At 41.3% G+C, this 26,397-nt stretch overlaps 1 protein-coding gene across 2 annotated transcripts in view; it reads right to left on the reverse strand.

Moving 5' to 3' along the window:
- The window catches only part of grid2 (glutamate receptor, ionotropic, delta 2), a 475,449-nt gene that overhangs the window by 90,957 nt on the left and 358,095 nt on the right, over window positions 1-26,397 (reverse strand). For both annotated transcript variants that reach the window (XM_077223320.1, XM_077223321.1), the window contains exons 9-11: window positions 20,278-20,379; window positions 8,956-9,153; window positions 3,165-3,477 (exon numbers count right to left, since the gene is read on the reverse strand). In XM_077223320.1, the coding sequence (XP_077079435.1) occupies window positions 3,165-3,477; window positions 8,956-9,153; window positions 20,278-20,379 (613 nt within the window). The remainder of the gene's footprint in view (window positions 1-3,164; window positions 3,478-8,955; window positions 9,154-20,277; window positions 20,380-26,397) is intronic.

Genomic DNA, 26,397 nt, shown 5'->3' on the forward strand with positions numbered 1-26,397 from the left:
ACAAACTGTGAGCTGGCTTAAGCTGGTTGTTGAATGCCAGACTGGTCCACGGCTTGTAAGCTGGCTTGGGCTAGTTGTTGGATGCCAGACTGGACCACAGATTATGAGCTGACTTGGGATGGTTGTTGGATACTAGACTGGTCTGCTGATTATGAGCTGGCATAAACTGGTTGTTAAATGCCAGACTGGTCCACAGACCGTGAGCTGACTTGGGCTGGTTGTTGGATGTCAGACTAGTCCACAGATTGTGAACTGACTTAGGCTGGTTGTTGAATGCTAGACTGCAAGTTTGTGCTGACTGCAGATCACTGGGCTGGTCCACAGACTGGTAACGGGAATGTGCTGACTGCAAACTGCTGGGCTGGGACACAGACTGGGAGCTGGTTTATGCTGACTGCAGGCCACTAGACTTGTTCACGGACTAGTAACAGGTTTGTGCTAAACGCAGACCAATGACATCTGGTCCACAGACCGTACACTGACTTGGTCTGGTTGTTAGATGCCAGACTGCGTGTCAATCTGACGCAAAACGCATATGAGTAACGCGAGGGCCAGTGCATTCATTACTATTTTAATATTCATGAGGTGAGACGTCGCTATTAAAGGATAAGCTCCCAGCACTTCGCTCACACAACGCACCAGAACCATTTTCGAAACCGAAATTTCGCACGGTTCCGGTATTTTTCAAAAAACACTAACGGTTCTGGTCTGGATAAGAACCGATTTTCGGTTCCCAACCCTAATTGGAAGTTTATCATTTGCACTTGTTGTAGAGCCTGTCAGTTTAAACATTCAATCGATTTTAAACCATTTAAGCTCAAGAAGCCTCAAAACAAAACCCAATTTGGAACCCGCACGCTGTTTTCTGTGTGTGGACACAGAGCCCCGTAGAACTACAAATTACATTAATTTCCGCCTCTATTTGTGCTTGAACGAACACATACACTCAAAATTATTTAAAAATGCCCATCTCGGCGAGTATCCTTGTAAACACAGTCACATATGTGACCCGTCACGGAAAGCAGTGACACAAGTCGGCAGCACAACTTGCGAGCAAAATGAGAAACAAGCGTTTTTTTCCAAAATTGGTGATTTCCGCTTTTTTGCAGAATCTGTTAGTTGAGATCATGAAGAAGCCTCTCCATGTTTGAGATAACAGTATTGGTATATTCAAAAGCGTACATTTTGAGGTTGAAATCGGCTTGTTTTTCGGAGATTCTAGCATGCAGTAGGGGCGTGTCATTGTCTGTGTGTATTTCCATACTGAATAGCCGCCGTCTTATGCCGGCTTATGTGAATGTAAACAATTGAGAAAGAAAATGAATGTGTATCATTATATTGGATCCATACATTAGCTCTTAAAGCGACAGCAGACTAATATTCCTGCAGCTGTCTGTGTCATTAATGTTAATTAAACAACAAAATACAAAGAGAAAATCACTTTTGTAGCTTAACAAAGATTAATTCTTTTTTATTTATACAGTAAATACTATTCAGTGTTATTTTACATTTGATTATTACATTTCTGTAACTGAATACTGTTAGACTTACCTGAAAAAACAAGCTAAAGCACTGTTTATTTCTTGTAATTTCTTTATTTTCTTTTATGCAGATTCACTCACCTACAAAATCATCCCAATTATTCTATAATGATTCATTCTTTCTGAATAGAGCTATTTAAGTCATCTGGTGAAACTGCAGTATATATCACAGAAAAAAAAACAGAGATGCTTATATTTACATTTATGCAAAACTGGGCATCATACACTAAAAAACTGAAGGTCACATAATACTATACTTTAAAGTTGCTCTGTATACAACAAACTCAAAACATGAGCTTTGTTGCTAGGTGACGCATGATAATTAAACAATTATGTTCTAAATTCACCTAAAAATCACATGCATGTTTGTTATGCTCCAACTGGATGGAAACATAGTCTAAAGATAAAAAAATAAATAAAAAAAATTCGGACTCTGTGCCCATCATAAACGACACGATTTTCTCTGAAATCTGTCAACTGTAGCAGGCCAAAATCTGCAGACTGGCACTAACTTTTGGCAACTTGCATAAAAAGAAGAAGATATTTTAAAGAATGTTGATAACCAAACATTTTTGGCTTCTATTGATTTCCACTGCATTTTGTGTGTGTGTGTGTGTGTGTGTGTGTGTGTGTGTGTGTGTGTGTGTGTGTGTGTGTGTGTGTGTGTGTGTGTGTGTGTTTCAAGGAAGAAAGCAAGTCATACAGGTTTGAAACATCATGAGGGTTATGAAAATTATTGTTCTTTAAACACCGCTTTCAGAATTAAGTCCAAATTTCCCTAAAAAGACAATAATCACAAAAAAATATTCTGTCCTACGGAGAACCAAACTTTCATTCTGTAGATACTGTCGCTTCTAGATACTGCATTTCAAGTCACAGAGGAACTACAAACAGTAAAGTTTATACTGCAAGTTAATTTCCCTTCAAATGGGAAAGAAAATCTACAATGGAATCTGCTGGGGTTTAGAAAAGTGTATACAAATGGTTAGCTATATTTAGGACTTTCTCTCAGAAGCTACATTTCACATTGTGACAGCAAATGTCACAGCCGTAAAACTGTAATTGGCCTTCACAAGCAGTCTGTAGCAAAACATGTCAAAATATTGCTGGTAATTAATGATATCAATTGATGTTCGCTCAACATGTTGAGGATACAAACCCCTCATAGTGACTGACGCAGTATTCCTCTTTTCTTACACACTATCTTTTTTACTCACTCTTTTTTTTTGCTTGTTTCCCTTTTCTGAAGATTACCCCTGCCTTTTCCTGCTCACAGATTTAGATTTTTTTTTATTCTTTTGTCCAAAAAACAGCCTTGACCCTTTAAAAATTTGAAAGAAAACCAGAAAGTGCAGATATGATTTGCATATCATTTTTTCACTTTCCCTTGACTCTCTCTATCTTTATAATTTTCTCCCTTTGTCACATATAATCTTTGGTGCACAAAACACATCTAGCTCGCACACACATCTAGCACTACACTAAGACACACTTTAAACAGAAAGTGAGCACTTAAAATTATCTTTCTGCCCTGCTGTTCTCGATATCTCTACTTTTTCTCGCTCTTGAATATCCTTTCTTCTTCCAGCACAAAGCATATCACACGCTCACGCACATACTCACCCTGCTGAACGAAGGATCCGTAGACAAACCACATGGAGTTGTAGAGGGTCGTGGAGGAGACCGAGCCCATCGGCAGTCTGGGAGGGTTCAACCAGTTGAGGAGATACACCAGAGTGCCCACAAGCAGCACTGTGCCGGCTATACATGCCCACAGAGACAGGTCGAAGGGGGCCAGGCATGCAAACATATCCACTGTCCTCTCCGCCTTCCTCAGCAACACACCGACGGAGTAGTCCATGTAGCGTGTGGTGAAGTCTACCACGCTCTCCCGCTCAGGGGTGATGGTCAGGGCTGACAGACCTACATCTGCTCTCTGCCCAACAAAAAGACACACAGAAAACTGACTTATTTATACCAGATCGTGCAAAGAACAGGTTCATATGTGTATCACGCTTATAGCATACGACAAGACAAATATTGGACATAGAGCAATGCAAACTCTAAAAAAAAGTTTAAATTAGAGCTGAATTTCAAAGAGAAACCATTATGATTAACAATCATAATATAACATAATATTTTTTTAAGTTTTATATGTTTTTGTATGTTTTGTAGTAATTTCACATTTAAACTTAAAAGACAGTAGCCTATATCTTAAATATCTTACTTTTTATAGAAAATGAAGCCAGTATCACAGTTAAAATACTGCTACTAATGTATATGAAAATGTTTTTTAGCCATTTATTATAGTCATTCAGGATTACAGTGTAATTGAAAGCTATCAATTTTAACATTTATTAGGCTTATATAAAAGATAATATAACTTTTAATTGAAGCGAACTCTCGTTTCTTCACAGTCTTCACTGGATAAATTATAAATTAAATACAGATTAATCCTTATTAAAGCTGAAAAGGTTATTAAGTCGAGAGCAGTGAGTGATTTTCTCTTTTTCTTTGATTATCCTTAATGACAGACAGCAGCAGGTTTATTGGGCTGCTGTCACTTTAAGACATGGCGCACATGACGCAGATCTGACATGCCCCCCATTTTCTCAAAACTCTTTACGTTCATTTAAGGCTTCATTTAACTAATTTAAGACTTTGCTTGAGAGGATACTCGACAAAACTGGCATTTTGCATAATTGTGTTTTTTCTTTTCCATTCAAGCGCTGTCTGAAGCGGCTTTCTGTGTGGAAGAGTGTGTGTGTCACACAGATAGGAGATTCACAGACGCGTACTCTTTTTTTGGGGGGGGGGGATAATGTAACTTAATGTAACTCCATGTAACGGCTCTATGTAACGTTAGCCAAAGGCTAACGTTACATAGAGCTTTTTTGGCTCTATGTAACGTTAGCCAAAGGATGACGGGAAAAAAATTGATGCTTTAATTGCGTTAAATATTTTTAACGCGTTAAACTGAAAAACTGTATCTCATGCGCGAATGTGTTTTTTTATTGCAGGTTTTGACATTTAACAGGGTTTTCACAAATCCAAATAATACACATTAATTTTGACAGCACACATTAAAATTTTTTTTAAAAATATTTGTAAACCATTATTTAATCAAAATGGATAACATGAAAAAAAAATGTGATGCAACAAGTTCAAATGTGAAATAAGACCACTTTAAATATTATATTATACGTGTCTGATGTCAGCAACCTGTCGAAGTCTGAAAGATCTTTTTGCAGCTTAGTTTCAATAAATCTCCCAAGAAAGAACATTTTGAGATGCGAAAGAATAGTGTTGTACTATGTACAGTACTTTCATATAACAACGCTTTTATCACATAATCAAGCAAAATTTTATTTCCTTGTGATATGAATGCTTTAATATAGCCTTTGATTTAAACTTCAGTAGCATAAATTGTGTTACTGTAGTCCGATTCATTTGATTCACGTTTCAGGGCAGTCCACACATGCAAAACAAATATTAAAGCATAATCTCACTTTTCTTGTTTTTACATTTCATAAATGTTTTTCCGTTTCCGTCTCTCTCTATTTCTTTTTCAGTAGAAAATAAAACGACCAGAAGGTACCGGACCCCAAGACATAATTAAAACTGTCCATTTACTATCCCATATTAAAAAACAACAACAACAAAAAAAACAGCTTAGTGACAGACAATAATTTACAATATGTGGAATTTTTAAATGTTCAAATGCACAGCACTCCTCATTGTCCCCAATCACAATATAAATAAATAAACTTCCTCTAGTGAATCCTGAGGTAACACTGTCTGCTGCCAAAAACTAAAATTGTTTCTAAGGCTTTTAAATGCTAAACAACATCTAATTTGTGTTCTTTTTTGGCAGTTCTGGAAATTATTGTGACTAGGTGCGCACAGCAGCGCTGGGATTAGATGAGACCTCTGGAGCCTCAGAGAGTTCCTGTCAAGAGACATTACCATTGGCAGAACAAAGGCATGTCATTATCATAGGGCGAGAGCCAGAGTCACCTGTCTGACTCCCATTAACCCGCCTGGCCACCTTCAGGACCTCTGTATTTGAGCAGGGTTAGAGAAGCATCCCGCGCCCGGATCACTTCACAAATGTTAATCCACACAACAAGTGCTCCTCTGATTGTCTTGACCTAGAAACTTGGTAGTACCAGACTGCCTGCTTTATAACAAGAGCCTGACAAATGACACTTTCACAATAGAGAATACCTACAATGAGAACAGAAAAGATGCAGCATTAGAATACTTATGGTACACCTAATGAAAAGCTAGTGAACTAACTTTTTGATGAATTATGCCAAAATTAAAGGGGTCATATAAAGAATAAAGATGTCTGTGATCTTTGAAGATGAGACTTTGATGTACGATTAAACTCTTACCTAAAAACTCCTTTCCCATTTCAAAAAGAGTATTCATTGCACAAACATATAGTTTAGTTATTTTTCTTTCAGTTCAGTAATTGCATCAATCAGCTAATGTAATTTAACAACAAACAATACAAGATACATGTTTTGAACTGCCCTTTGAGGTGTCGAATGGAAAAAAAAAAGTTACGGTATTGTAATGTAGTCATCATTTGAGGACCCAAGAGACATAAAATCCATAATGCCTTTAATATTTATCCATTGTTAACTGTATTATAATTACAATTACTTGACATGAAAGCTTTGTATTTATGAAACACTTGTCTATTTGTCTATTGTGCCAAGTCAATTGCAAATAAAAAAAAAAAACCTTTTGATGAGCTGTCGGGAGAATACTAAGAGCTTTGAAAATGTACCACTTATTTTGTGAAAATAGTATTGCGTATTGAAAATGCGTATTGTCAAGTGCTGGCTTTATAAAACATCTAAAAGCAAAAAACAAAACAAACAAACAAAAAATAAAAAAGCAGTTCAACATTTTCAACAAATGGGCACTTCTTTACACAAGCATAGCTGACAGGACTCTAGAGAGCTCAGCTTCTAACACACATTGATGATTTGTTAGATCAGTGAATTAACAAATTACACATCTACACTTGTGTAAGAAGAAGACATGTACAAAACGTAATCACTAAATCCTGATTTTACGCCACCACACACAATTAACTCACAGCTGACCAAATCTACTAATTTCATGGACTGCCAAGTAAAAAAAAAAGCTTAGAAAAGCAGAAATGGTTATATGCATTTATGATTGACAGTGTTGGGTAAGTTACTCAAAAAAAGTAATCCACTACAAATTACTAATTACTACTTTAAAATTGTAATTTGATTGCATTACTGATTGCTGCATGTAAAAAGTAATCAGATTACTAATTACTTTACTTTCAAGTTACTTTGAAAACCTATTAAAACTACAAGAATACACTACAAAGTGAAAATCAGTTCTTTCCGTAATTTAATATTGCAGACATCCCAAGTCTCCCGGAAGTTCCGGGAGTCTTCCGCATATTGATAGAGGCTCCCTGATGCCCGCAAATTAGTTAAAATCTCCCGAAATCTAGAGCCAGCGAGCGAGCAAGAGAGCGCATGCGAGACAGAAGAGACTGTGCTCCAGACTGTGTAGCGCACGCATGGCGGAGAGGGAGAGAGCGAGAGACCTTGCATGTGTGTGTGTGTGTGTGTGTGTGTGTGTGTGTGCCTCATGAAGCGCGTTCTCCGGTAATTCATTAAAGCGCATGCTCATTTAACTGACGCAACCGGCAAAATGTGATTAGAAATGCATTTTACTAAACATCTTTTTCTTAACAATACATTTGTAACACAAGTAACTTAATTTTATTGACATCAGTAACTGTAATCAAATTACATACATTTTAAATGTAATGAGTTACATTACTGCGTTATCACGAAAAGTAAGTAGAATACAGTAACGCGTTATACCCAACTCTGATGATTGATAATTTTGTTTTAAGTACCAAAGTAAGTAAAACAGTAATATTGTGAAATATTACTACAATTTAAAATACTTATTTTCTATTTTAAAATTAAATGTATTGATGTGATGGCAAAACTCATTTTTTTCTTAATTCTTAGAAAATTTGTACTTTGTTTTAATTTGTATTTGTACCATATAAATTTATATACACTGTATGTCCACACACACACACGGTTTACGGGAAGTTTCCATGGGCGTAATGATTTTTATACTGTACAAACTATATTCTATCCTCTTACACTAACTTTACCCCTAATACTCTAGTACTGGAGAACTCGTGCCCATCCCTAGAATTTATTTGAAACGGAATGTTTTTGTAATAATGTAAAGTTTTCACTGTCACTTCAGCCATCAATTTAACACATTCTTCGAAAACATTATTAATTATTATAGAGTTATTTTTTTCTTCAACAAAAAAGAAGGAAAAAAAATCTTACTGACCCCAAACTTTTGAACAATTTTGTAAAGTGATGGTTGTTTCCCTTAGTAATGCCCTGTCCTGTAGTATCATGTCATAACAGCCTTTTTTACATGATTAGAACACAAAAAGCAAACAAAAAATCAAAAAACTCTATCATGAAAGCACACAAATGTGAAGTTGCTGGAAACCAATGTGTCAACAGAGACAGTTACAATGGGATTAGAGCTCCTTAATATTTTCCTTGTGTTTTGTCATTTCTCTCTGGAAATAAAGATAAGCGGCAGTACACTGTGGCTCATGTTTCCGTTTCCCTGGCAGAACAGTGGTGAGGAATATTCTCAGCACAGGAAGCAGTAGGGATGGAGGTGTGTCGCGGACCTGAAAAAGCTGTGGAATGGAAAGCAGCGGGATGTTTGGAGTAATGGCCCTGAAAATGTGTATCTGACCTCTTGCTGCTGTGAGATTTGCCTTTTGTTTATCTGCCAGCGGACAACATTTCAGTATGAGGTTTTCCCCTCATTCACATGTAAGAAATCTGTGCTCTTCTTTATCAAAGCAGTGCAGACTGTTTGGGAATACCAGGGAAAATGAAAAGCCCAAGATAGTTTGAGAAAGCCAAAGGAAAGCACATAAATCTGCAGCATTCAGCCAGACTGTATTATGTTAGTCAAATCAAAGGCAGTGCTGACCGCGCTAAAATAATTCTTCACCATTAAAAGGGTTTGAAATGGTCCTTTGAGCTTTAAATGTATTAACACTTGAAACACTTTTTTCGTATATATAATATGTGGAGATTGTTTTCAATCTACTAAAAAGTACTTTTGTCTAATGAGATTTTAATGGTATATGCTCAATCATTTTCACTGGTTGATTATGGATACAGCTAAAATAGCCACATTTGTTATTATAAGGGGTGTCGACATAGTTTTAGCCATGTAATGTAGGCTATACACATTTAAGGGCAGAGTTGGGCAGCATTTATAATTAAATTAAAAAAATCAGTCATAGACAAAAGTAGATAGACAGACAGATTTTGCACAATCTAGATCTTACCTTAGAAACCAGTTCTCCAATAAGACCATTCCAGGACCCATCAGCCTGCTGGCTGCCATATTTGTGATCAGGGGCCACATAGATCTCATATTTGAAACCAAGGTAGTTGGCCAGAGCGTCCAGCACGTCGATTGAGAACCCCTGGTACTTCTTAGGTTTCCCAAGCACATTTTCTGAGACCATCACAAATGGTTCTTCCTGGAATGAGCAACAGCACAAAAATTATTATTTCAGCTTATGAAGGGACTAAATCATCTAGCTAAAAGCAACACAAAGAGTCACAGAGGATGGATTAAAACGCACACACACACACACAAATAGTCCAATGGTAATGCCTACGGACATTGAGGTAAGTGAGGGCACCGGTTTAAGAGTCAACAGGGTCTCATAAATAGTCTACTGAGAACACAGCTTGACGTTCATGATTCTGAGGGTGGCAGATCCATTCCTGGAGCTGACACATGTGTTTACCTGAAGCAGATGCATAAGCTCCTACAGCGGCTTAGCTAATGCTCATAATTTGATTTTATTTTCAGCAGGAGGCAATGTCACTTGGCTTTAACCTCCCCTTATGAGCTGTGGCATAATTCAGAGAAGAAGAAAAAAGTCAGGCAGGAATTAGTGCCATGTCATATCCAATCAAGACTAATGTGAGGAAAGTAAATATGTATAGCTTTGTTTTTAGGATAGTTGAGTGAATCTTTACAGAAAATACAGGAGATGCTAAGAGGTGCTTAATGGTTTGAGGATCTGGGCTGGCCTCACAAAGGCTACAGGTTAAAACTTCAGCCAGAGAAGAACTGAAAGGAACCCTGTGAAAGGATATAGTGAATATCACACAGCAAGTCTTTATTTTAGTTTGGTCTAATTTTTTTTTATACTATAGACTAAAATTAAATAAAAATATTTAAAATTAAATAAAAACAACAGCAACAAGCATGAAATAAAATAGAAAACCTTATGTCAAGTTAAAAATATGCTCATTTATATTTTTCTATTTATAATAATTCTCTGATTCATTTCAAAGTGCTAATGTTGCTCTTTTCAAAGCAAATTATAGGTAAATTCTGAATTAAGTCTACTTAAGCTGATAATGTCTCGCTGACACCAGGACAAGATTGGCCTTAACAGTGCTTCCTCAATAGAGACCTGGTAATTTATTAGCATTTCGTCACAATGTTATCATACTATGAGTAATAAAAGTTTCTCCAGCGACTTGTATACTGTAGGTCCCTTCAAACATTTCAAATCATATCTGAATTTCTTGGAATGAAAATGTAGGCAATATGCTCTGAAACAACAATAATAATAAAAAGTCATATTCAATAGAAAAGGGGTCTGAACTAACCATTGTCTCTCAGTGCTAAATAAAGATTCACATTTATCAAAAATTACTTAACTTGATGGTGCTTGTCAGTCATACATTATTCATAGTGGGTTCTGACTGACCCATAAGATCCCTAATGCTCAATTAGGGATTTAAGGTTTTACTGTGCTCACATCAAAGAAATTAAGTCTTTACGAGAAGGATTTTAAATTAAAAATATATACCCGGATTCACACTCATCATCCAAGCATTAGCTCTGCCTATGGCTGAAGAAACTATACTTCTGAAGCAGCGAGACCGACCGCCATTTGAATTGATTAGTGGTTCTCCACTGATAAAGACGAGCGGAGTCTCCAAGGATCTCCAGAACCAGTTTGGCAGACTATTGTGGAGGTGGATATGATGCGATTTGGATTTAGTCTGAGCTTGGGGCCTACTGGTGTTTCATAAAAGGTCTACAAACATTGTCATACACTGTCAAACTGGCTCTGGAGAGTTTCTGAAGGTCACACAGAGAAACTGCTTATTTTTATAAGGAGGAAGTTTAGAGAGAGACTCTATGTGAGCAGTAGAAATGTCGTCAGTAATGCTGACAGCTGTTACATCGAATTGTGAAAAAATTCTCAAGGACAAGCTACAGTAGTTCCCACAATTAGAAGCATGGCAGAGATATATGTAACCCTGTCAGTTGAACTGACTCGTACAGAGGAGAAGGAGGTGTAACAAATCTTTTTTGTGGTGGGGTAGAATGACCAGTTTTTATGGTAGAGTAGAATGAGTATATGTTGAGGGATTTTCTGAAAACAGGAGGCTCCTAAAAGAAGGACTCTTCAAGACCAACTTGAGGGCCACAACACTATAAACTAAAAATTCAAAACTAAAAATTACAAAGGGGGGAAGTCTTCTCCCTCTTCAACCCCATATTAAAATATCACTGTGAACATGCCTTTCCTTTCCCTTTGACATCATCAAGTCTAAATGTAGTTGAATTCATAGTTTACTGAAAATCACAAACCAGAAGCTTTTTTGTTAAAGTGGTCCTATTATGCCCTCTTACAAAGTCTTGATTTTTTTTATACTAGAATATGTTTTCATCCTTGATTGTTCAAAAAATTCACTATTTTTCACATATTTTACATTATTACTGCTCCTCTCTTCCCAGTCTGGTTGAACACGTTGTTTTCAATGAACCCCCTCCTGAAATACGAAATGTGCTGTGATTGGTTAGCTGGCCCAGTGTGTTGTGATTGGCAGCGCTTAGCGTGTGTTCAGGATAGGTCACACCCCTTCATGAACGCGAGCTCTACTCAGATGTAAATATTAATGATGGCATCAATTTCAAACCATTTTGAGCCCGATTCAGACTTTGACAATGTTAACGAACGAGAGGATCATGCTGAATAGATTTCAAGCATGGACTTTGCAAACACGGATTTCACAGGACATTTCAGTGTGGTATGTTTTTTAGGGGAAATTTTGAATTTTCATTGAGATACAATGTTATCGATCACAAAATCATGGATCATTTTCCTAAGGGGCGCTGAACAGTCTTACAAAAGCAAGAGCTTACAAAGCTAAAGTAAACACTAAATCAATACTGTAATGTTAGAAAGCAGGCTAGCGGAGGCAAAGCTTTGCCCATCATTTACATCATAGCTATCATAGCAACTACATAAAACTTATACTTGGAACTGTTAATAGAAAACACAACTACAAATAATAAGACATACTTACAAGTTGTGATCCATAAAGAACAGATTGTCCTGACAAAATGGGAATGGCTACGTCTTTCAGGAGAAGCTTTTGTACATATAGCCTGCATTGAACTTTGTCTGTTTGCTGTACTCCTTAAAATGTGCAGCGCACAGACAAATGAGGTAACAATCTTCAGGAAAAGTGTTACAAATAAATTTTAACCTCTCTACGTTCGTCAGCCTAAGGACAAACTTTTTCCGGGGTGACAACGCTCTTCATTTTCTCTAGCGAAGCTCAACCAGGCCTCGCCAATTTTTTTTGCGTATAACATTATGACTTCATAAGATCTGGAAAAAGTGCATTGTAGTCCAAACGAGCCGTTCGTTGTAGTCCTTAAAAAGTTTCCAGAAAATTTCTGTTAAATAAAATATCTCCCTTTCGAGTGGACTTTGAGCTTTGTAACCTTGCAGATCTTTTTTACGCTCAAACAACAAAATTACACTAACTATAGTTGAATAAGTTGAATTAAAGTTCTGCAAAAAATGATGTCATCGTCCAGCTCAGTTCAGTTCTCATACAACAGTGTCAGTACAGTCAGAACAATAACATTGCTGAATATTAAGTGTCACCAACAAAAGAAACCAGAGGCAACAGTGGCAAGGAACCCAAACTCAATCAGGTGACAAAATGGAGAAAAAAACCTTGGGAGAGACCAGGCTCAGTCAGGGGGCCAGTTCTCCTCTGGCCAACTAACGAAACACAGTGTCATTATTACCCCTTTCCCACCAAGGCAGCGCTGGTGCTGGTTCGGAGCCAGAGCCTAGTTTCAAATCGGTTCTTTGCTTTTCCACACAAATAAACCTGGCTCTGGGCCAAGAAAACAGGTTCCAACTCAGCACCAACTTTGCACTGGTCTAGAGATAAGAACCGGTTACATCAGGTGCTGGGGGTGGGATTATTGTAACGTTTGAAAACAAAAACTTCGGGACGCCATTTTTAAAACACCGGACAGCTGTTAACATAGCTTTGGGCATGGATGGAAAACAAAAACAACCGTGGTCTGTGGAGGAAACAAACTTGACGCTGGACCCTTTATTAGTCTTTCCTACATGGGTTTAGTTAGTGATCGGGCTATAATTAGACCACGTCGGCTATGTAATCTCTGACAATCGGGACAATTTCATAGTGGTTGGTGTAAACCGGGACATTTTAGCGTCCTGACACGACAGCGTTGCTAGGACAACGGAGATAGCCCTACTCTGGCTCTACAGTCTGTGGAAAATCGAGCTGGTTCTTAGATAATTGGCGAATAGAACCAGCACTGAACTGGCATAAGCACCAGCCCAGAACCAGCACCTGGTTAGCATTGGTGGAAAAGAGATAAATGATTCATCACGCCGGTATGGAGCCGAAGCTTGCCATAGGGTCTGTGTGGAGGACCTGTCTGGTTCTTGTGGTCTCTGCTGAGGACCTGTGCTGGTGACTGTAATGTCGAAAGGCCTTTACAGGGGATCGTCTAGTAGACACGGTCTCTGCTGACATTCCGCGCTGCGTTGTGGTCGTGTCTATGTGCAGCAAACATCGTCCTCCGGAGTCTGCAGCAGCTCTGTTCACATTCCATTGCAATCCAATACCACGGTAGTGTGGCGCCAGCGGCCCAGAGAAAATAATAGCCTGCTGTTTATTTTTCATATTCTCTTAAACAAATCCCTATTGATGTCTGAAGTGTTTCTGGGAATATGTCAGGCAGATTTATCATGGAAGGAGTGTTATTGACTGCATGCAGCCTTCACATTAAACCAGCGCTTTCTAATCCTCACAAGACCCCCCTCGCTCAATAAGCTATTAGAGGAAGTGAGGATATGCATGCCAACTCGCACTATAGCCACGAGGTGCCATCTATCAGACCTCCCACTGAGAGGCTTGTGCAAGACCCTGCTAGATTATCCCGGACCACTCGGCCATCAGAACAATCTGAAGAATATCTGTAGCACTTAGACTAGGGGCAAAAGCACAGCGACAATGACCCTTTTATCAGGACTCCTCCAATATTGTTTTTTATCTACATTGAGATGAAGCCTTGCTCTTATTGAGCCGGCCTAGAAGGGGTACGGCTCCCCACACTAGTGTTCAACCCATGTTGCATTGATTCCCTCCCTCATTATACGGCCATTTCTTCCACACAAATACACACGCAGTGGTTCAAATTCACACTGATCTTGTGGACAATCTCTACTTTGGAAATCGATAGAAGACATGGAGCAAAGGTGATGCAACAAAGTTGCTAACATTAGCAGCATCCTGTGTTGTTCAAATGTTATTGCTGCAGGCATGCATTTGGGTCGATGATGTGACAATCTATTTTTTTTATTTAACTCTACATTAAAAACCTATACAAATATTTCACAATATTATAGTTTTTACTGTTTCTTAAAATAAATGCAACCTTGGTGAGCATAAGAGACTTCTTATATACATACACACACTACTGTGCAAAAGTCTTAGCCACGTTAATATTTTCAGTGTCAGTGGGAAATATCCGTTTACATTACCAAACATTAATTCTTCCATTAATTGTAATAATCCACTGATATTTTTGTATGTACAAGGAGTCTGACAACAGCCAGTATATGCTCCACATGGACATCTGATCTCACCATCATATAGTCTGTCTGTGATTACATTAAAAAACAGAAAAAACTGAGACAGACTAAATCCAGAAGAACTGCGTTCAACTTGTTCTCTCCAAGACGCTTGAAGAAACCTTCTTGCAAAGCTACGGTACTGTGAAAAGTTTTAGACACTTTTGTAAAAACAGCATGATTATTGCACAGGTGTGCCTTAGGCTGGCCACAATAAAAGGCCACTCTAAAATGTGCAATTTCATCACACAGCAAAATGCCACAGATGTCGCAAGTTTTGAGGGAGCATGCAATTGGCATGCTGACTGCAGGCATGTCCACCAGAGCTGTTACCCTTGAATTGAATTTTCATTTCTCTACCGTAAGCCATCTCCAAAGGCGTTTCAGAGAATTTGGTAGTACATCCAACCGGCCTCAAAACCGCAGACCATGCGTACCCACACCAGCCCATGACCTCCACATCCAGCATATTAACCTCCAAGATCGTCTGAGACCAGTCACCCGGACAGCTGCTGCAACAATCGGTTTGCATAACCAAAGAATTTCTGCACAAACTGTCAGAAACCGTCTCAGGAAAGCTCATCTGCATACTAGTCATCCTCATCGGGGTCTCAACCTGAATGCAGTTTGTCGTCATAATCTACTTGAGTTGGGCAAATGCTCACATTCGGCGTCTGACACTCTGGAGAGGTGTTCTCTTCACGGATGAATCCCCGTTTTCACTGTAAAGTGCAGATAGCAGACAGTGTGTATGGCGTCGTGTGGGTGAGCGGTTTGCTGATGTCAACGTTGTGGATTGAGTGGCCCATGGTGGCGGTGGGGTTATGGTATGGGCAGGCGTATGTTATGGACAATGAACACAGGTGCATTTTGTTGATGACATTTTGAATGCACAGAGATACCGTGATGAGATCCTGAGGCCCATTGTTGTGCCATTCATCCACGACCACCACCTCATGTTGCAGCATGATAATACATGGCCCCATGTTGCAAGGATCTGTACATCCTACATAATTCCTGGAAGCTGTAAACATCCCAGTTCTTGCATGGCCAGCATGCTCACCAGACATGTCACCTATTGAGCATGTTTGGGATGCTCTGGATCGGCGTATACGACAGCGTGTTCCAGGTCCTGCCAATATCCAGCAACTTTGCACAGCCATTGAAGAGGAGTGGACTAACATTCCAGAGGCCACATTAAACAACCTGATCAACTCTATGCAAAGGAGATGTGTTGCACTGTGTGAGGTTAATGGTCACACAATTTTGGACCCCCCCGGACCCCCCCCCCAAATACAGTAAAACTGCCCTTTTTAGAGTGGCCTTCTATTGTGACCAGTCTAATGGTGCGTTCACACCAAACACGAATAGAGCGTCTGCCGCGAGTGATTTCAATGTTAAGTCAATGTAAAGACGCGTTTATGTGCGTCTAGAGGTCCTGTGGCGCGAATGAGGCATTTAGCCCGGTGCGGTAGGCGCATCCAGTTCGCGCGAATGATGCAAATTGAACGCCTGGCACGATATGCGCGTTACGAGCGAATGATTTTATTTGGTGCATTCACGCGTTTGACGCCCGAGTTGAAAAATCTGAACTTTGCCGTCAGTTCGCGCCGGGTAAATCAATCAACCTGCTTGCTACTGTCACGTGGTGAAGTAAATATTTTATCACATAAAAACTTGATTTCAATATATGAGATATTAATTTTGTATTGAATGCTATTTATTCCATATCGAATCTAGATTATATGAAACATTATTATTATTCTAATGTAAAGACAACCAACATACTTTAGTGTAAGAACATAGTTCCTGTCTGGACAGTGTTGGGTGAGAAAAAAAAAAATCACAGGACAGTTTAATAATTTTTGTAGTAGGCTGGCTCCATTTATCATCAGAACAAAAATAAATTACAGATTTGGTGGGTGAGGGCGAGGGTGATCCTCGCTCCGATGCGGGACAACAGGTCATCAAACTGGGCGCGGGACAGGCGGAAGTACCGCTGAAAGCGGCCGTCATCCAGGCGCAGCTCCTGGAGCAAATGGTAAACTGGGAATGCCTTTGGAGGGTCTGGTGGACCCAAGTACGGCGACGATGGGCCCTACACCACTGTTCTGCTCTCCAGAGCAAATACAGAGCGGTGACTCTCGATGAATGCTCAATCAACATCAGCCATCTTGCAAACAGACAACCGCCTAGCACTCGTCCCTCCCATAAGAAGCGGATTTAGCCTCAGACGAGCGTCAAATTTTTGCTTTTAATGGATTCAAAATGTTCAAGCGTCCAACTAGACGCGGTAGACGCGAATTTGACGCTCTATTCACGTTTGGTGTGAACACAGCATAAGGCACATCTGTGCAATAATCATGCCTGCGTGAGGCAAATAGTGGCCACACCAGATACTGACTGATTTAGACAGATTTGTGAACAATATTTGAGAGAAATAGGCCTTTTGTGTACATAGAAAAAGTCTTAGATCTTTGAGTTCAGCTCATGAAAAATGGGGGCAAAAACTATTTTTTTTAATAATTTTGTTCAGTGTATATATATATATATATATATATATATATATGTATGTATATATATATATTATATACACACATATAAATTACTTGTTTATTCATATATATGAATTTACTATATGACTTCAGTCTTCACCCATCTTCTACAGACGTTCTGAAGATTCTGTCATGCATGCAGCTATGATCTACCGGTGAGTGAATCAAAAACATGTGTCATGGTGCATTGAGAGTGCAAGGTTTCACGGCAGCTGTGTGTGTGTTCTCAGTCAGTTTTTATGTTTGGAACAGTACCAGCATTTCTCAGACTGGTGAAGGGCTGTTGGAGCTGGCATGTCACGTATCCTGACACGCCTGCCACTGGGGCAGCTGGGAGCAGTGGGGAGTTTAAGTTGCAAGGAGCTGGTGAGCCGCTTCCAGTTAGCAGTAAGACGGAAGGGAGCACTCCATCAGGCACCAACAGGGATAATGCGCCTTCCCCATCCACCTGAAGGTTTACTTTACAAATGACAACATATCCCATGGTTCCAAGCTCCCTGCTTCCCTAACCATATGCTACACCACAAGGGTCTATGGAACTACCCTGGCACTCTTACTTCGCTTTTCATACATTTTTTGAGAAATAATTCATCCTGATTTTAATACAATGTTTGAACTAGACATTACAATTTTGCATGCAAAGCTTCAGTTAGTCTATATGGAAAAGAGGTAAATCAATGTTCGGCTTGAACATCTGTGAACTGCAAATTAAAGTCTTTATGTTCCGTTATGTTATTATCCATAAGTCTTTGAGCAAGGCAAAGACAAACTTTGTTTAATTCTTAATAGACAAAGCCGAATATTGACATGATAGGATATAGACTAGAATATATGTTGAGACAACTCACACCAAAGACAGGATTAGTGTTCAATTTTACAGTTTTTTGTTTTAGTCATTGCTTGTCTTTGACAAAAAATGTCATTGTCAGGTCAATTCTAGCAAAGAAAAGTCATTAAAAAAACAACAACTAGATCTTCAATTATTATTTATTAGAAAACATTCTGTAAACCGTATGTCTTAATCAAACTTATGAGGAGCAACATGCACAGGAAATGATATCATAAGGAGAACCTCCGCATACTCTTGTGACTGTGTATAAAGATATTTATATAAAATATTTCAAAGATAAAAATACCTTTTTAAAGGTGACATTATTTTCACAAGATGTAATATTAATATATGGTGTCCCCAGAATGTGTCTGTGAAATTTCAGCTCAAAATACCCCCCAGATCATTTATTATAGCTTGTCAAATATGCCACTTTTTGGGTGTGAGCAAAAACGTACTGTTTTTGTGTGTCCCCTTTTAAATGCAAATGACCTGCTGCTACCCGCCTCTGTTCAAAAGACGGCTGATCCTTTACACGAGCTTCGGATACTCCGGCAATAACTAAACAAATTAAATCGTGAATCTCACTTATTCAAAATCTCAGATTTTGAGATTTGAGTGCTCCGTAGCCTTATGGAGAGACTCAGGAAGAGGTTGCAACTTTTGGATGACAAATAGACATTTCTAAATGGTTAGTGGATACATTTATGTAGTTGTTGTGGAGTTACATTGATTCCTCTCATCGACTTGCATGTATCACTTCACACAAGTTAACACAGTTGCCTGAGGTATTTATAAGACAGCTGTGACATTTTTGGTCAAATATTGATCTGTGCTCGTCTGTACACCCATTGCGTTAGAACTGGTTACACTGTTGTCGGTTGCGAAACCAAATGGCGGCGGCGACGTGGGGTGGAAACGTGCAGATTAAGGGGTGGCAATATTATAATAAGATCCGCTTCCTACGTCAGATGGGGAGCGAAATCTGATTGGCTTATTTTTTGACATACTTGCAGAGAAAGGCTTACCAAAACAAAGTTACTGGGTTGTCACTTTTCACATTTTCTGGGTTGGTAGATGGAACGGGGACCCGATTATAGCAATCAAACATGGAAAAAGTCAGATTTTCCAGATTGTCTCCTTTAAGACAAGGCAAGGTTGTTAAACCTGAAATAGTAGCATATAATGAATGCACTTTAGTATTTATATTAGCTACTTTGTAGAGGCAACTGCGTTGCAAATACTTTAGAGACTGTCAGGATATTATACAGTAGCGTGTTAACTTGTTATGGTAAAAACAAATTCAAAATAAAAAATAAACCATTCTGGTTAGACTTTATAACGGCTCATCATTTATAAAATTATATGGCTCCACTAAGTGTTTGTGTGTTTGTTTGTTAAATATTTGATATAATTTGATAATACGAACACTGACCAATAAGACCATATTTGCAGTAGTCTGCAGATTCCTTCTGGACCACACAATCTTTTAGCTCTCAAATGAAACTGTGAGACCATCATACTGTCCGCCAGTGTCCACAGTTTGTCAACATGCACACATGTGGATTCAGTTCTAGTCATCTGACTCATATGCCACTAGGGGGAGTTCATTAACATGACAGCGTCCACTGACTTCTTGTTGTTAGCGATTGTGGACGCAAGTTATTCACAGAGCATTCTGTCAGGGCGAGAAATCACAGAATAAAGGAACAAAGAGAGAGAGAGAGAGAGAGAGAGAGAGAGAGAGAGAGAGAGAGAGAGAGAGAGAGAGAGAGAGAGAGAGAGAGAGAGGGGAGAGAGAGTAGCAGCATCACCGCTTTCTTCTCCGCCTGACTTCAAAGCAGGGATATGAAGAATTTAAACCTCTGAATCTTTAAAGAACTCCAGGGACTCACTCAAATCGGCGCTGGAGGGAAGATAGCAAAACTCAAATCTCAATATAACCCAGCTCCCCTGGTCTACGTTCATCGCACCCCAAAAGTCACTCTTAATGAACTTAAAGACCGGTGACTTGATGTGAACAGATTTCTGGAGCTCACTGGAATGAAAATGGATTACTCTGGGGTTACTTCAACCTTATGAGGTCCAGTCAAACAGAGGGGAGTCCTAATTAAGTCAGTTTGATGTCATTTACATTAGAGGTAAAGGGAGAGACCATCACTGAGCAACAGTAAATATTAGAACACATCAACTTTGTAGTTATGAAGACTGTTGTAGCTGTCAGATGACATTTAAAGCCCTTGACTTGACTGGAAATGCTGTAAGAGTACCTACCAGTACAGTGACCACCCGCAAGACAACCCCACGCATGTTGTTTTCAAGCTTTCGATCTGTCAGTGTCCCGTTCAATCCGTGGATGGGGTCCCAAGTGGCAAGCTAAAAAAGCAGAAATTTCACAGTAAGTTCAAGGCATGCACAGAAAGATGAATTGATTACACTAACAGCCCATAGATTTTTACAGTATTGAAATTAATTCATTTCAGAACACAAGCACATGGGAGTTTCTTTCTTCTTTCTTTTCCTTTTTCGCTTTCATCTATTCATTAGAAACTAACATCATAAATGAGAACTTGATAATAATATCAGTTGCTTCTCTTAGAGATCAATAATTTTAAATGGAGATTGAATGGACATTGCTTGGAAAATGGACTTGCACCCCAGATGCTTCTCCTGAAAAATGGCCCAATTTTGCATGAGATCTCAACAATGTCTCAAACTGTGCTACGCTCTGTAAATATAAAGTTTCCAATGAAAAGTCAGAGATTTCAATATTAAAGTGGATGTCTAATGCTATTTCATGCATTCTGACTTATTTACACTGTTAAAGAGTTGGATACTCATGCTAAACCTGGCCAAAGTTGCAAAATATTAGTGGGACGTATGACATATTTCTGTGCCAAATACACTCCTTCAGGATTCGTATAAGTTTCGGAAAGTTTTTTTTGAGTATGGCCCTGTATGAGTCTTCTCCTGGAAGAGTGCGAGCAGCAGCACAACCATCAACGTGCTTCGTTCGGGTTACAGAAGCTGTCGGCAGCACTGTCATTTTGTTTTTAGACCACGAAATCAACAATGTCACCAAAGAAGTGTGTTTTTGGTTGTAAGGAAAAGATAACCTTGTTCAGTTTCCCAAAAAGTGCAGCGTTAGGGGAACAGTGGATGCAGTTAGTTACTAAAAACAAACTAAAACTAAAGACTATTCGGAGATATGAAGATGCAATACTACTCTATAGGTACTCAAGATTAACATGAGATTGGCAGAAACTGTGTGTGTTATGTGCCCTTTAACTAAAACATGAGGTTACTGGGGTCAGTAATATTTTATTTGTTTTGGAAAGAAATTAACATTTATTTAGCAAAGACACATTTAATTGATCAAAAGTGACAGTAAAGGCAATATTATTTAAAAAATTGATTTCAAATAAATGGTGTTCTTCTCACCTTTCTATTCATTAAAAAAATCCTGAAAAAAATAAATGTAGCACAGTTTCCACAAAAATATTAAGGAATAACACCAGTTTGAACATTGATAATAAGTTACTTGAGCACCAAAGCAGCATATTAGAATGATTTCTGAAGGATCACTGTGGCGAACAGGACGGCCGAGGGACGTGAGAGAACAGCGCGAGGCCGGTGGTGCGATTGATAATGAGCAACACCTTTGAGCACACCGGTCTCGCATCTCTCACGGAGGAGCGGAAGCATAAAGGGGGAGCGACGACGTTGATGATCGAGAGAGGAACAGGCCTGTATTTTAGTTGAGTTTTGGTTTTTGTATTTGAGTTTTATTTTTAGCCAGCAGTCGTCCGTGAGGGGCTGCTGGCCGTTATGTTTATTTTGGGTAAGCCAGCAGTCGTCCGCGAGGGGCTGCTGGCGGTATTTTAGTTTGTTTATTTTATTTTAAATAAAGTATGTATGTTCGCCGGTTCCCGCCTCCTTCTTCCCTGAACATTGCTACACTGGTGCCGAAACCCGGGAAGAGGGAGGAACGCGCTGTCAGAGAGTCCTTGCCGCTGTGAGGAATCCGCGGTGCCGTCGAGCATGGTGCGCGAGTAGCCGCCGCTCGCCGTGGGCCGGAGCCTGCTGCCATCCGCCGAACGAGGGGAGGAGCAGGGAGCGGGGGACTCGCGGCCATGGACGCTCGAGGCGGTGCGCTGGAGTGAGTTGCCGGTGGGACGGTCGAGCTCACTGCCGGCCGCCTGGGAGTTGGAGGGGCGGCTGCCGTCCGGGAGGGAGAGGAGGAGCAGGGAGCGGGGGACTCCTACCGTCTGCCCAAGGCACCCGAGGAGCCGTCGCCGTCCACCGGGCGGCGGAGGAGCATCGAGCCGTCCACCGAGGGCTACCCAGCGTCACCGCCAGGCACCGCGGAGGAGATCGCCCAGCTGGTGGGGGACCAGATGGCAGCGCGTTGTGGGAATCGGACCAATTTTTTTTTTTCTCTCCCCCCTCTCTCGATCTGTCGCTCCTCATGCTTCCGTCTCCGTTTCCCTCGGCTTGTCGGTCCATACCCCCCAGGGATCGCCGCCGCCGGGGGGGGAGTGGGCACAGGCTCGTGGGTACCCCCCGGCCTGTGAGGGGCGATGGGGGTATGTGGCGAACAGGACGGCCGAGGGACGTGAGAGAACAGCGCGAGGCCGGTGGTGCGATTGATAATGAGCAACACCTGTAAGCACACCGGTCTCGCATCTCTCACGGAGGAGCGGAAGCATAAATGGGGAGCGACGACGTTGATGATCGAGAGAGGAACAGGCCTGTATTTTAGTTGAGTTTTGGTTTTTGTATTTCAGTTTTATTTTTAGCCAGCAGTCGTCCGCGAGGGGCTGCTGGCCGTTATGTTTATTTTGGGTAAGCCAGCAGTCGTCCGCGAGGGGCTGCTGGCGGTATTTTAGTTTGTTTATTTTATTTTAAATAAAGTATGTATGTTCGCCGGTTCCCGCCTCCTTCTTCCCTGAACATTGCTACAATCACGTAACACTGAAGTCTGGAGTAATGACTTCTGAAAATTCAGCTTTGGCATTACATGAATAAATTAAATTTTAAATATCTTAAAATTGAAAACAGTTATTTTAAATTATAATATTTCACATTACTGTTTTTACTGTATTTTTAATTTTAAAAAATGCAGCCTTGGTGAACATGAGAGACTTCTTACAAAAACACAACATAAATCTTACAAACCCAAAGTATTTCAAATGGTACAATATTATTCCACATTAATTTTTATAGTTTTGCACTTCTAATTTGTTTCAATTTTAAGTTCTCCTAAATAATTTGAGAAAGAAAGTTCTGAGACTAAAGAACAAAGATCAAAGAAGTTCATAATTATACAAAACATAACAGAGATTTCAAATAATTCTTAAGTTTTTACATAGCAACTTTTGAGCAATTAAATACTCCTCTTTGTTATACTAAATTGATCTTTGGTGTTTTAAAAAAAGGAGTTTCACCGTCTTGTTTAAAAAATAAATCATTGTGAAAACTAGCCATTTGATTTCAACAGATGCAACAAAAATGTAGTTTTCCTTTCATCTGACAAAGATCTCTGATGTGTCTGGTTGGTGCCGCCTGAAAACGTACTCGGTTACTAACGTAACCTCGGTTCTCTCTAGAGAGGGAACGAGTACTGCGTAATATCTTACGCTATGGGGAAAACCTCTTTTCCACGTGATATTGAAGCCAAAAAATATCCTTAATTTTGAATTAATGTAAAACGCTGTGCAGCAGCATGCAGACATAGGCAAGACGGCTTGCGCGCCTATTGGCTGCCCTGCGCCAACAGCAGCAGCCTATCGAGAAAGGCTCTGCGTGACGGATATCCAATGGGGGCATTTCGCGCCCAAAACGAAGAGCTGCTCAGTCTGTCTGAAGACCGACGAGCGGGACACATAAGCTCTCATTGCCCTGACAGGGCACTGTCGAGACTCGAGACTCGCATCCTTCTCCTCATCACGAACCAGGAGGGCGCACAGGGAAATAACCTGGGCCCTGAACGGTGTGTTGAGGGATGTGGGCACGTACCCGTGCCTTAGTTTGAGTATGACTTTTGAACCATTAGGCCAAAACTCCATGCATGACGCGCTTACCGAAAGCGCTTGCAAGTCCCCTACGCGCTTCACTGAAGCGAGTGCCATAAGGAATACCGTTTTGAGAAACAGATGTTTAATGTCTGACAAATGGATTGGCTCGAATGGGGCACCTTTCATGGCTTCCACAACCGTAGAAAGGTCCCACACAGGGACTGAGGGGGGTCTGGGAGGATTCAGCCTCCGAGCTCCCCTGAGGAATCGCACGACCAGGTCGTTTTTCCCCAGTGACTGGCCAGACGAGGATGCCAAATCGAGCCCTTTGCCTGAGAGAGGAGGTCTCTCCTCACCGGTATCGGCCACGGGGCAGTGCTGGTCCGCCGCATTAGGACTGGGAACCAATTCTGGTTTTTCCAGAGCGGAGCCACGAGTAGCACTGGGCATCCGTTTTCCCTGATTCGTTCCAGCACTTGAGGCTGGAGCGAGACGGGGGGAAAAGCATAGAGGGGGCAGCGGGGCCATACGTGGGCCAGCGCATCCCTGCTCTTGGAGAAAAAGTTCGGACAGTGAGCGCTTTCTTGGGACGCGAACAGGTCCACCTGCACTCTGCCGAATGTCTCCCACAGCAGTTGGATCGTCTGCAGGTGCAGCGATTATTCCCCTGCTGGGACATTGTTTCTGGACAGACGGTCTGGTCCCAGATTCAGGCGACCAGGCACATGCGCTGCTTTCAGTGAAAGCAGGTTGTGCTGAGCCCAGACCAGGAGGTGTTCCGTCAGCCTGTAAAGGTTTCGGGACCTGACGCCACCCTGGTGATTTATGTATGCCACAACTGACATGTTGTCCGACCGGACTAAGACGTGGCGGCCTTCTATCTGGGGAGAAAAGCGCCATAGCGTGTTGTCGACTGCCAGCATTTCTAGACAGTTTATGCATAGGAGCTTTTCCCGTTCTGACCACTGGCCGAAGAACAGTCTGCCCTCGAGCAGGGCTCCCCATCCCGAGGTGGAGGCGTCCGTGGACACCACCGTCACACTCGAGGGAGTCCCCAGACTCACGCCTGACTGATACCAGTCGGCTATTTTCCAAGGTTCCAGGTTCTATGAGCTCTGAATGTGATCGAGCTAGAATCAGCCAATCGTCCAAGTCGTTCAAAACTCGCATGCCCTGAAGTCTCAGGGGTGCGAGGGCCGCGTCCATGCACTTCGTAAATGTACGGGGTGCTAGGGATAGGCCAAACGGTAGGACTGTGTATTGATATGCCTGGCCCTCGAAGGCGAATCTCAAGAATCGCCTGTTACGTGACGCTATTTGTATTTGGAAATAGGCGTTTTTCAGATCTATTGATACACTCGAACAGTCGCATTTTCTTGGAACTGAACGAGCGAAAAGTTTCGGTGCAAGTCTGGCCGCGCCAAGACAAAATTTTAACTGCTGCGAGACCTGGAATCGAACACGGGTCTCCCGTGCGAAGGCTTTGGGTTTCGCCACTGAGCCACAGGGGGAAACGACAAAAGCTTAAAATAGCTCGAGCAGATAATAGAGCGTCATCACAGTTTGTGTGTGTTGACGTTTGTTTGCAGGCGTGCGTGGTATACAACAGGCTCATTACTGCAATATTGACATTTTCAGCCGCTCAAACTAAGAGGAGCTGAGAAATTTTTGAGAAATGGAGATTGGTCCGTCCTCGGCGGGACCAAAACACACTCTTTCCTCATTTCACCGGTGACGCATGTCCACGGGGGGCGGGGTAGCTTTCTTGTAACGTAAAGAAAGCTAGCCGCGCAGCGGTTTTGATGCTGGCCCGTTTCCCTGACGACTCGCAGGCAGAGGGGGGAGGTCCACAGAGCTCGCCCAGTCCTCACTGTCCGACGCCAGAATAGAACAGCTGGCCTTCTCTACAGATGCAGCTATCTCGTCGTCATTAACGGCGGAAACGGCTGCGCGCGGCGGTCGTTGTCTGTCAGCGAGCGACTCGAGTGAAGCTGGCGGGCGAACCGGCGAGCTATCACGGGCTGGAGAAGGCTCAGGGCTGTTTTGTTCGACCTCAATGGTGGAAGCGGCGGCAGGTGAGGGACTGGAGCGATGCCGGCGAAGCTGGCGGGCGAACCGGCGAGCTTTGGCGGGCAGGAGAAGGCTCTGGGCCGCGCTGGGCACGGCGCTTTTACGGCGCGGCACTACAGCGGGCTGAAGTGCAGGCTCTGAGAATGATGCCAGGCGAGTCCTCAGAGTCACCATCGGCAGTAGTTAACAGTGAGGGCATCCGCCGTCGACGAGAGCGAGAGCCGCATGATCCCACCCAGGCAGGAAACGCAGATGACATGGCAATCCTCTTCACTGAGTGTGGCTCGGCACGAGCCGCAGGATCTAT

This window comes from Siphateles boraxobius, unplaced genomic scaffold (genome assembly GCF_051911475.1).
Source record: "Siphateles boraxobius isolate OS27281-9 unplaced genomic scaffold, OSU_SipBor_1 9, whole genome shotgun sequence".
NCBI lineage: Eukaryota > Metazoa > Chordata > Actinopteri > Cypriniformes > Leuciscidae > Siphateles > Siphateles boraxobius.